The 12,162-nt window shown below is 61.9% G+C and overlaps 1 protein-coding gene across 3 annotated transcripts in view; it reads right to left on the bottom strand.

Moving 5' to 3' along the window:
• Positions 1 to 10,935, bottom strand: part of DOT1L (DOT1 like histone lysine methyltransferase) — a 62,339-nt gene extending 51,404 nt beyond the window's left edge. For 2 of the 3 annotated variants that reach the window (XM_053896850.1, XM_053896851.1), the window contains exon 1: positions 10,606 to 10,935. In XM_053896850.1, the coding sequence (XP_053752825.1) occupies positions 10,606 to 10,686 (81 nt within the window). In that variant the 5' untranslated portion in view covers positions 10,687 to 10,935. The remainder of the gene's footprint in view (positions 1 to 10,605) is intronic. The other variant, XM_053896852.1, reaches the window with a different exon arrangement.
• Positions 10,936 to 12,162: the final 1,227 nt, after the last annotated feature.

The following is a 12,162-nucleotide window of genomic DNA, read 5'->3' as shown; positions in this document are numbered from 1 at the left end:
CTCGGCCTCATCCATCCGCCTATACGCCTGCGCACCTGGGGGCCGGGGTTGCGAGCGGTGGCGAGGACGGCGGGCCAGCACCACGCGGCACGTGCGGGGCCCGAGCACCAAGAAGGGGAAGGCTGTCAAGTGGAAACGCGTGAACTCACGCAGCAGCGGCAGCAGAGAATCCTAGCAGCCGGGTCCACCATCAGCCCCACGTGTCCGCACGCCCCCGGCAAGGGGACAGCAGGGTGGCAACAACAGGTGCCCTCGCTGCAGACTCCAGGAAGGCGGCGGAAGGCAGCCCCGCCAACCATACCCGAGGAGAGGACAGCCCACAGCTGAGGTCTGCACGAGGGACACAGGCCTCAGAAGAACAGAGCGCCGGGCCAAGCCAGGGCCATCGCAGGCAGGGGAGCCAGCCAGCAGACTTCAAAGGAGAAGAAGCCAAATTAGGGGCGCCTGGGTGGCTCAGTCGGTTAAGCGTCTGACTTCTGCTCAGGTCACGGTCTCACGGTCGGTGAGTTCGCGTCCCGCGTCAGGCTTTCCGCTGTCAGCACAGAGCCCAGTTTCAGTCCTCTGTCCCTTTCTCTCTCTGCCCTCCCCTATGCGTGCGTGCACACTCTCTCTCTTTCCCTCTCTCTCAAAAGTAAATAAACGTTATAAAAAATAAAAAAAGACGACGACAACCGCAGACAAAGACACCAACGCGGAAGCACTCTCAGGGCCGCTGGAGGGGCCAGGTGGGAAGACAGAGAGACTGTAAGGAGCAGAACGTCTGTGTCCCCAAATCCCCATGCTAGGGCCCCGACCCCAGCAGAATGGTCAGGAGACAGGGACTTTGGGAGGTGGGGAGGGTCAGGTGAGGTCATGAGGGACGGTGGGAGGGACGGTGGGAGGGACGGTGGATGGGACCCGCCCCCACCCCCCATGGGATTAGTGCCCTTGTTAAGAGGACGAAGGGACTGGAGTGCTCTGTGTCATGTGACGACACGGCGAGACGGTGGGGCTGCCGGCCAGAAGTGGGCCTTCCCCAGGCACCAACGCCGCCAGCCGTCATCTTGGCCGTGAGAGGCCCCCCACACCCCCTCCCGCCGCAGGGCTCTATTACTACAGTCCAAGCAAACTAAGACAAAGACCCCCAGGGCACACACAGGAAACAGCCAGTGTTCACAGGGTGACTCGGGGGGAAGAGAGGAGACAAGGAGCGGCCGAGGAGGAGCAGGCCTCCGACCGAAGGCAGGGAGAAGGACACAGGTGGGAACGCGGAAGTCCAACCAAGAGTGCCGGCCGGGAGCGCGGAGTCTCCCCCGGCAGCAGCACACAGAGCCGGACGTGGCTGCGGACGGCAGTTACTGACGGAATGAGCTTCTGCAGCGGGACCAGGGACCCTGGGGCGGGCGGGGCAGCCCAGCTCCGAACCCAGGTGCGGAGCACCCCGAGCCACCCGCCCACGCCCCGCAGAAAGACGGCCACAGCCGGGAGGGCGGTCCCCTCCACCCCCGAGGGCCCATGTGGAGACAGCCCCGGCCCCGTAGCGATGAAGAGGGCTGCGTGGGTTTAAGATCCGGGTTCACAGCACCGCGCCTCAGCACCGGTGCCCCGCTCCACAGGGCCCTGAAAAGAACCGGGCTCCTTGGAGGGAGGGCTGATTCCAGGGCCAGCGCAGAGAACACACAGGTGAGCCCGAACATCTGGCACAGCAGGCAGCCAAGACGTGTCCCAAAAAGGGGCACAGGCGTGCCAAGGGCCCAGGACAAAGCCCCGGGGCGCTCCCGGTGGCCAGTTCTGGAACACGAGTGACAGGGTACTGGCTCACAGACCGGACAGACTGGACTGTGGCCCGGAGACGGCGTACACACCCAGGAGCCACACGGAGGCTCAAAGTGCAGAAGCAGGACGCGGGCAGGACCCAAAGCGGATGCAGGAGCAGCTGAAGGGCGGGGGAGGGGGGGGAGGGGGGGCGGGAGGGCGCGAAAGCCCCACCACACCAGTGCTGCAGGCCAGGCCCCCCTCGGGCCAGAAAGCCCATGGGCCGACTCGAGGACCAGGGTCCCCGACAGTCTCGAAGCGCCCCTCGCAGGGGGAGGGGAAAGTGGCAGCAACGTGCCGGTGGGACACCCGCCGAGAACACACAACCACTTCCGACCCCACACGGGAGCCCCTCTGCAAGGACGGGCCGTTCTCTGCAGGGCACACAAGGCGCGCAGGTCGGGACGGGTGCCGGCCTTTCCTCGGACGTGAGGAGCCGCGGCAGGTTCGAGCTGAGGACACACGACAACTGAACACAAAGGGGACCCTGGGCTGGGCCTGAGCACACAGGGACACGGGAGGTGAAGTCACTGGTGTCCTCAGCGCCGGCCCCGCTCTGATCCCGGTGTCATGGGAGCTGAGTGAGGCGCAAAGGAACCCTGTTCTGTTTGTGCAACGCGCTTTCAAGTTTAAAACCCCTTCCAAGGAAAACGGACAAAGTTGCACAGGGAGGTCGGACCCAGAAGCTCCCGCTGCAGTGCAGCTGGGCCCTGCCCTCAGCCCGCCCTCCCCGGGAGGCCCCCCCATCCGCCTGAGGGAGACACCGCAGGCCGCCTTTGGACTTGGCAGGAGCGGCACCAAGACCCTCATGGCACACCTGGGGCTCCGGCAGGCCCAGGAAAAGCACGCGGCTCCTGATCCTGAGGCTGTGAGTTCCAGACCCACGGTGAGTGCAGAGGTCACTCAGAGAGAAAATCTTGGGGGCGCTTGGGCGGCTCTGTCGGTTGTGTAAGACTTCGGCCCAGCTCATGCTCTCACGGTTCACGAGTTCGAGCCCCGCGTCGGGCTCTGTGCCGACAGCTCGGAGCCTGGAGCCTGCTTCGGATTCTGGGTCTCCTTCTCTCTCTGCCCCTCCCCCGTTCACACTCTGTGTGTGTGTGTGTGTGTGTGTGTGTGTGTGTGTGTGTCTCTCTCTCTCTCTCAAAAATAAATGTAAACATTAAAAAGTTTTTTTTTAATCTTTAAAAGAAATATAGCATACTTGAAATCTTTCGAACATGTTAATCATTCCATGAACTTCACAGTACCTTTCCCCAGCTAAAATTCTATATTCCTCAACTCAAAAATAAGAAAAATATGTAACATAACACTCACGTTAAGGAACATATCAAAGTCTGAATCTGTTTAAACATCTTAAAACTCAGTGTGGACAATTTGCTATTTTAATAGTCACCTTAAATTTTATCCAGAAGCTTCCCTCTGACAAGTCCAGCCACTTGAGCAGAGAAGGCCCTGTGACAAAATGAATGCTCATTCCTGACCACTTTATTTTTTTAATATTTTTTATTTATTTTTTTAAAAAATTTTTAACATTTATTCATCTTTGAAAGACAGAGCGTGAGTGGGGGAGGGGCAGAGAGAGAGAGGGAGACACAGAATCCGAAGCAGGCTCCAGGCTCGAGCTGTCGGCACAGAGCCCGACGCGGGGCTCGAACTCGCAAACCGCGAGCTCACGACCCCGGCTGAAGTCGGAGGCTCAACCGACTGAGCCCCCCAGGTGCCCCCTTGATACTTTAAAACAAAGAGCACCACTTCAGTCTGAGCTCCTGCTTAAGATCACCGGACAAGAGCAAAAGCAATTAACTTGCGGTTTGTCCTCCCGATGACCAAGTCAAGAATCACAAAAGCACTTTTACCAGCTCAGAACAAGAGGAACTCAAAACGAGAGTCCACATCTAGAGACAAGAGCAAAGACAACGGGACACGGCTGGGGTAGGAGAGGATTAGCCAACCCTGGAGATCAGCCAGGAGAGGGTCAGGACGTCAGAGCGGCACAAGACCCTGGGAGCCCCGTCACCCACCCCCCGGAGGCGGGGGACAGCTACTGGTGAGGCTCCAGGAGGGGAGCAAGGGGCGGGTCTCTGGCTCACGTTTATCGTCAGGCCAAAGTGCACAGTGGGGCAGGGGACCAGGGCAGGCTGCCTCGGGCCTGGGCAAAGACAGCCAATCAGGCCGGCGAGGGCACCCCTGTTCCAACGTGGTCAGCCGTCCGCACTGAACCAAGCACGGAGCCCTCCTGCTGGAAGGCCTGCAGTCAGGAAGGACAGGACCTGGCGGGGGCATGTCTGCGCGGCTCCCTGGTCTGTGAACTGGCGCCTGTGCTGGACAGCCCCCCTCCTAGTCAGGCCGGTCCTTCTCCTCTGCCCTCAACTGGCTGGGTCTTCAGACACCACATGCCCACACAGAGCGCTGCGCAGGGAAGGCAGCCCCGCGGCTCACAGCCCTGGCGTCTACGCGGCAACGGAGACCGCTGGGGCTCTGGGCCTGCCGTACGTCCGTGGCGGGAGGCGGCGCGGGGAGAGAAACGTCTGTTCTGAAAGACCCACACGGTGACTATGGCCACACGGGGGCACCCGCGTGGGGGTGCCAGATCTGGAGCCGAGTGAGGGGACAAGCCACTACCCCGCAGGGAAGCACGGCACCCGCCGAGAGCGGCCAACGCACCTCCAGGAGCTGCGCGAAACGTCAAGGCTGCTCGTCACGGCTTTGGAGCTTCGCTAGTTTTAAGGACTAAACTTAACGTGGCCCCCGAAGTAATGTCACGCTGCAAAAGGGGCCAGAATGGGGGCAGCTGATGCTGCTCAGGTAACCTCCCTCCAGGGAGGAGGGTGCTGGGCCAGGCGCTCTCAGGGAAGGCCTCTGCTCTGAGACTCACGGGGAGGGAGGGCGCGGCCCCCGCCACCACCTCCACCGCACCCCCTTCCCGGCGCCAGCGCTGACCTGTACAGGCCTTGCGACGGACGAGGGTGCTCAGAGGCCAGGGCCGCATCCAAAAGCACCCTGCCCACCACCCCGGCAGCCCCAGCTCCGGGGGGCAAGGGAGTCCCACCGGACACCCTCCCATCAGTGTGCCAGGCCTGCTGCGTGGCCCTTAGCAAACCATCATGAAGAGCGGCTCCGGTGGACGAGTGAACATTTGAGCCCCTCGAGTCTCCGTGGGAAGAAGAGCCACAGGGGTGCCACGAGGCCTGAGTCCAGCTGGAGGAGAGAAGGGTGAAAAACCCGGAGGGCGTGAGGAGACCTCGAGCGGTCCCAGGAGCCAAGCACGGCATCAGGGACGCCCACCCTACCGAGCAAGCAGGCCAGAGGGCCGGGCCGGGCCCATCACAGCTTACCCCTGCGCAAACTCGGTCCCATACAGCCCCGCACGCCGTGCTCTGCGGACCCCAATGACCAGGGGGTCCGGAGGACGGAGCCCCCACAAGGCAGGGGAGTCTAGAGCTATGCCATCCCAGCAGCAGCCGCTGGCCACCTGGTGCCCAAGATCCCACGACCTGGACCATCCACGTAGGGGAACGTCCCTCGGCCGCGAGCAGGAGCGAGGAGCCCACACCCGCCGCCCCGCGGACGGACCCTGAACACACAACGCTAAGGGAGGGAACCAGAAACGAGAGGCCACGCGGGGTGTGAGTCCACCTTTGTGAAACGTCCAGAACAGGCTCATCCATGAACAGGAAGGGGGTTCATGGGTGTCAGGAGCTGGGTGGGGTGGGGTGGGGGTGGGGGTGCTCGGGGGGTGGCTGTTGTGGGCGAAGGTTTCCTTTTGGGGTGATGTAATGCTCTGGAATTAGAGGTGGTAACTGTACCACCCCGTGAATGGACTAAAATCCATGGAATCGTACTTTAGATGGATAGATGGTACAGTGTGTGCATCATATTGCAATAAAGCTGTTACTGATGAACAAAAACCACAAGACCCAGCACTGCCCCTGAACCCCACCCCCCCACCCCCAACTGTCATCCTGGTCCCTCCCCATCCCGCCTGGCCTCCTGTGCCCGCCCCTTCATGGGAGAGCAGATCCACCCACAGTGAGCCACGGGCAGCCCAGGGAAACAGAACCCCGTGAGCCACTTTAAACACGTCCCCGCAAAACAGCCATCCAGAGCAGCCTGAGCCCTCCGGAGCTCCTGTGGTCCCGCAGGTCACAGCCCCCCCACCGCCCCAGCCCCGCCACAAAGCCCCGGAAGCCCTGTTCCCCAACTCCTAAAAAGAAGCTTCGGGTTTTTAAATGATAGAAGTATTATCAGAGTGAACATCCACGAACGCTCACCCCCGCTTGCACCTGGAGTGAATTTAATGCTCTCTGCGCACTAGCCCACGCACCCCCGTGACTAACTGAAGGGAATTCAGGCTGAAGCCTCTCCAGAAATGAGGAAACTGAGGCTTAGGGAGACTGCACGATACAGGCCAAAGCCCCTGACCTCCCGACTCCCGCTAGCAGCACCCCAGGTGCTGTGCACCAGAACAGGGGCTGGTCCAACGCAGGGGAGAGGGCCTGCGAGGTGCCCAGGGGATGCAGGTAGGGGAGAAGAGAGAATCCGGTCCGGGAGAAGAGCACGGGGCAGAGGAACAGCAAGGGGCGTGCAGGGAACTGAGGGGCGCACCAGAGCCACATGGGGGCTGCGGAGTGGCAGACGCACCCCGGCACCCCCAAAATGCGGCAGGGCCTCGGCAAACATAATCAATGCCATGGGCCGGCACTGGCAGGAGACACGCTGTGGAATTGGTAGGGACAGCTCGAGGGGACAGAGAAGGCAAGGGAGAGGCTTCTGGAAGTACAACCCTGAGAAAAAGGAAGCAGGAACGTTATTCCCACAGCTGGGGAGACGAAGACACAATTGCAGGGGCATCAGGCAGAGGAGGAAGTTTCCCAGGAGAGACGCATGGGGCCCAGGACCCGCTTACTCCCAGCTGCAGACCGTCGGCACCCCGCAGGTCCCGGCATTCAAAAGAGGACCCTGGGGCGCCTGGGTGGCTCAGTCAGTTGAGCACCTGACTCTCGGTTGCAGCTCAGGTCGAGATCCCAGGGTCGTGGAATCGAGCCCCACATACCGGGCTCTGTGCTGCACTGAGCCTGTTTAAGATTCTCTCTCTCCCTCTGCCTCTCTCCCCCACTCACTCACTAAAAAAAAGAAAAAACTCCTAAAGAAAAGAGGACCCCAAAACGCTTCGTATCTGGATTGTACCAATCTCAACAATACGATCGTTCTCCTCACTGGTTGTAAAATGCCACCACTGGGGGAAGCTGGGTTTAAGAACAGGGAATGTCTCTATTATTTCTTATGGCTTCCAGTGAATCCGTGATTATCTCGAAATTAAAAGCTTAAGAACAGAGGCGCCTGGGTGGCTTGGTCGGTTGAGTGTCCGACTGTGGCTCAGGTCATGATCTCACAGTTTGAGGGCTCGAGCCCCGTGTTGGGCTCTGTGCGGACAGCTCAGAGCCTGGAGCCCGCTTCGGATCCTGTGTCTCCCTCTCTGCTCCTCCCGTGTTCATGCTCTGTCTCAAAAATAAACATTATTAAGTTAAATTAAATTAAATTAAATTAAAAATTAAAAAATGAAAGTTTAAGGACAAAAAGGACAGAGCTCCCAGAGGGAGGGTAGAGTGGGCAGGCAGGTCCCCTGAAGCTCTGCCACCGCCTCCCTGGAGAACCCCTGAAGTTCCCAGCTCCCTCTGGCTCCCACCCATCGGGAACAGAGCACCAGCAGGCATTTGGACCTCAGGGACCACATAGGAAATTCAGCCCTTTCCGATTATCCCTCCCCCCCTTTAAAGAGGCTACTCCACCCACACGAAGTTATCTAAGGGTTGATCTGCCTTCCACCTGAGTGTGGATTAGGCAAAAGGCTCACACCAGCGAGGTCAGTGTCAGAAAATATTTTCTGAGTCACAGGGAAGGATGGCTCACTCTGCCCGCCCACTTCAGCTACTACTCACAGCCCCGCTGAAAGGGCATGACTGCTGGAGGGCATTCGTCAGAGAAGTCGTGGGCTCCCGGGGAGGAAGCTGAAGGCGGGGACAGTCACGCTGGGGCCGCTCCCCCGCCCACAGGCTTAATAAGTCAAGGAGGGGAAGGGCCACTCCACACCCTGCCACCAGGCAACCAAAAATACCACAAACTCCCCTCCGGTGGAGACCTGGTTTTCCCACCAAAAGCAGGGCCACCGTGAGCAGCAGGCAGGTATCCCAGAACTCTGAGTCAGGGAAGGATTACAAAACTCAGCCTGCCCCCTCCCCCTTGTCAATTTCCCCAAAAACCCTTTCTGAGGCTGGACATTCCCAGTGTGGGTGGCTGTGGCTGTTGACACTTCCTCCTCCAGATGCCCGGCCACCGCCTCCGGGAAGCCACCCACACCTCCCCCCAGGGTGAAACCAGCAGCCCTGCCCTCTAGGACTAAGTCGGACCGTCAGTGCCCTTCTGTGTGTATGAGTCACCTACCTCCCCGCGTTTGTAGGTTTCTGGAGCAGAACGCTGCCCAGTGCCCTCTGCGTCCCCAGCAGGTGCTTGCAGGACGGGTAAATCAGTGAACAAACAGCCCCGTCATCTCACACATGCGGTCAGACGAGTGACGTGACCTTCTGGAGAGTTAACTCACCAACCGGTCCATTTTCCTAACATTCGTCATCGAGCCGTCACAGAGTACGAACCCTTCCAAAGGTACCGCCTCCCCCTTCCCACGAGAAAGCACAATCCCTCAGTAGGGGTGCGGAAAGGCCGCAGGCGTCACTACAAAGCGGTGACAAGCGAGCTGCTGCGGCCACCGCAGCTCGCTGAGGATTTCACAGGGCCGTCCTGCCCGCTGGCCCGGCAGTGGCACGACGATGCCAGGAACGGGCCTGCTCACGTCAGGCAGAGCGCCGGGCCAGGCGGGCAGCACAACCCTGTCCCCTGCCAAACGAGGTCGAGGCCAGTGAGGGAAAGAGGCTCTGCAGTTCAGAACCACCCGCCACTGGGAAGCCAGGTCCTGCCAGGCCCGACACAGAAGGGCCTATTTACAGCAGGTACGAATCGCTGTGGCCTTGCTCCGCTCCAAATAAAAGACAGCGGTGGGGACATCGTGACTGTCTCCGGATGAGCTTTCACCATAGTATCAAATGCCTGGAGAGTGGCCCGCAGTGAATTTCCTCACTCTGCCAATACTCAAGAACACCCGTCTGTAAGATGTGCAAGTGTCAAACACAGCAGAGTGCCCCCCCTACTCCCCAACACTTTCCAAGGGGAAAACTCAACTTCAGGTAGAAACCTGCCCCCACACGTTCACAGCAGCTTTATTCGTAACCACCTCCGCCACCAGGAAACATCCCCCGCGTCCCGGCACCCGCCTGCCAAGGGGGAAAGGAAAACACGGAACAGGACATGGCAATAAAAAGGCGTGACTTCGGATACCCACAGCAACGTGGATTAAGTCTCAGAAATGCTCGGCTGAGAGAAAGCGGCCAGAATCCACTTATCTAACTTCCTGGAAAAGGCAAAACTGCAGGGATAGAGCCAGGAGGAAAGGGGCGAGTTGGCAGCGAAGGAGCAGCAGAAGGGAAGGCCGAGGGGCGAGGGATCCGTCAAAACCCCCAGGGCTGCGCTGTGCTAAAGAGAGCGGCCGTAGTACGTGGGAGCCACCGCGGGTAAAAACCAGTTCCGTTTCAAAGAACGCGCTGGCCAGCCAACTGGTGCATGCCGAGCGCTGTCACAAGGGCCGAGAGAGGCGGAGGCCCGTGCGACGGTTGGAGTTTTGAAGGTTCTCCCCGCTCGCGCGTCGTCACCTTGGACGTCTCCCCGCCCTGCCCCACTGCTCGGGCCGCCGGCCCGGACGGACGGACGGACACACACACACACACACACACACACACACACACACACACACCCAGACGGGCGCTGCCAGCCGGAAAAGCCGGAGCCCGGGCTCGACCCCGCCTCCGGCCGCAGGATAAGCAAAAATAGAAAGCTCCGGAGCGCGCGCGGCGGGCTGGCAACCGCGAAACCCTACGACCGCGGAGCACCCGGGGCCGGGAGCCAACACCCGCTCCCGGGCGGTCCCAGCGCTCCGACCCCGCCCCTGGCCGCGACGTTTCCAAAAACTGACACACACGGAGCGCGCGTGAGGGGCGGGGCGCGCGGGCTTCCCCGCCGGGTCCCCCGGAGGCCCTGTCTCCCCGCGAGGCGTTCGCGCCAAAGGGCGCCCCCACGCCGCCCGCCCGGGGGGCCCGCCGCGCCCCCCCCCGCCCAACGGCACACTGCCCGGCCCGAGCCGCCCCGGGGCCGCGGACACCGCGCCACGCCGCCCACCCCGCGCCCCGGCGCCCGGCGGCCGCCTTGGTAAATTTCCGCTCGGCCTGTCATCTTCCAAGGGTCACTCAGCACCGGGGGACAGCGTGTCTCGTGCCCCAGGTCCGGCCGGCCCACCCACCCGGGACCGGGGAGCCGGGACGTCCCGTTTGCAAGGGTCCGGCCAGCCCACCCACTCGAGAGCAGGGGGGCTAGAAAACCCGGCGCGGAGGGAAGACAGGGCATCCCCCAAACGGAACAGCCGGACACACTGACAGCGCAAAAAATAAACTACCCCAAACAGAAGGAAACCCCGGTGTCAGCGCACACACCGCGGCACGGCCGGCTCGCCTGCCGGCCCGGACCCCCCACCCCCATCCCGCCGCGGGCACCGGCAACGGCAGCCCCGCGCCCCGCCGCCCGGCCCCGCAAACGGCCACGGACCCGCAGGGGGGTCCGCGGGACCCCGGCGGCACCGTCGGCGGGCGGGCGCGGCGCGCCGCGGGGACCCGGGGCCGGGGGGCTGGGGGACGCGGGGGCAGTACTCACGTAGACCGGCAGCGGCCACGGGTAGACGGCGGGCTCGGCCCCTACGGGCGACTTGAGCCTCAGCTCCAGCTTCTCCCCCATGTCGGCGCGCGCGGCCGCCGCACCATGCTAGTCGGGCGGTTGGGGGAGGGGCGCGGCGCCGCCGGCGGGGGCGGGGCGGCGGGCGGAGGAGGGCGGGAGGGCGGGAGGCTGAGGGGAGGGGGGGGCCCGGCCTGGGCCTCGGCCGCCGCCGCCGCCGCCGCCGCCGCCGCGCTCCCCGTCCGGCCCCCGGCTCCTCTTTGTGGTCACAGGCCCGGGGCCTCCAGCGCCGCCGCCATCTTGGGCCGGCGTGAAGCGAGCACAATGAGCCGGGGGCCGGGCCGAACCATTCGCCGCGCGCGCGCGGGGGGGGCCCGGCGCGAGGAGGCGGCGCGCGCCCGCTGCCCCGCCCGCCGCGCCGCGCGCGGCCCCCCCGCAGCCCCGCCCCGTGGGCTCGCCCGCACGCACGCACGCACGCACGTCCTCGGCTGCCCTCGGCTACCCACGCCAGCCCGACGCGGGGACCCGGGGAGACCCCGCGCGTGTGGGATGACAGGTTCGAGCCCCGCCCCTGGAGGAATGGGGCCCGCCCCCCGCGCCGGCAGTAGAGCCGTAATTCCTGGTTAAGTAGGAGGGTCGGCCTCCAGGCCGCCGCCGCCGCCGCCGCCGCCGCCGCCGCCGCCGCCGCCGCCGCCGCCGCCGCCGCCGCCGCCGCCGCCGCCGCTCGCCGCTCGGAGTACCCGACTCGCCCAGCAAGAATGCAGCTTGTTGAGTACCCGCTGGGCGCGGGGCCTGGGCACTCGTTAGTGACCAGGGGGAAATACCCTGCCCGCAGGGAGCTGCGCTTTCCGAGAGGATCACCCAAGAGCGTGCCTAATCTCCTGCGTCCACTACATTACTCCACATGCGGCCAGGAGCTACTTTTCAAATCGGTGGACTTTAGGTAAAGGACGTGGTTACCCGCCATGGCGTGGGTGGGCCCCGTCCAATCAGGTGAAGGTCTTTAAGAGGAAATAAGTAAGCTTCCCCACAAGGAGGGACGTCTGTCTGCAGTAGTCTTCAGACTCCAGTTGCAACATCAGCCCTCCCTGAGGTTCCAGCCTGGGGGGCCCGCCCTGGAGATTTCTGACTTGCCAGCCCCACCTCCGAGTCCCATCGCCCAGTTCCCTAAAAGTTCGTATGGATCTATAACGTGTACATACACTGAGCATATGCACACCTACGCATTTATGTGTGTACGTATATACATGTAGTATATGTGTAAGTAAGTCTGTTTACAGGTGCGTGTGTGTGCGTATATGTATTATATATGCATACACACGAGCATACTACATGCACGTGTATGTTAGCTGTGTATACCTATATATGCGTGTGTGTATATATTGTATTATGCACCTGCTGTACATGTTTAGATGCATGTGTATATACATGTATTGTAAAAACGTGCATATGTGCATTGCATATTGTATATGTACAGAGTACATCTACACACCTATATTTCCCTATATGTGTGCGTAAATACACACACACAGACATTCT

Source organism: Panthera pardus, unplaced genomic scaffold, assembly GCF_024362965.1.
Source record: "Panthera pardus isolate Hobbes unplaced genomic scaffold, ASM2436296v1 HiC_scaffold_8, whole genome shotgun sequence".
NCBI lineage: Eukaryota > Metazoa > Chordata > Mammalia > Carnivora > Felidae > Panthera > Panthera pardus.
Note: the sequence above shows the minus strand (reverse complement) of the source record. Positions and strands in the feature narration are given on the sequence as shown.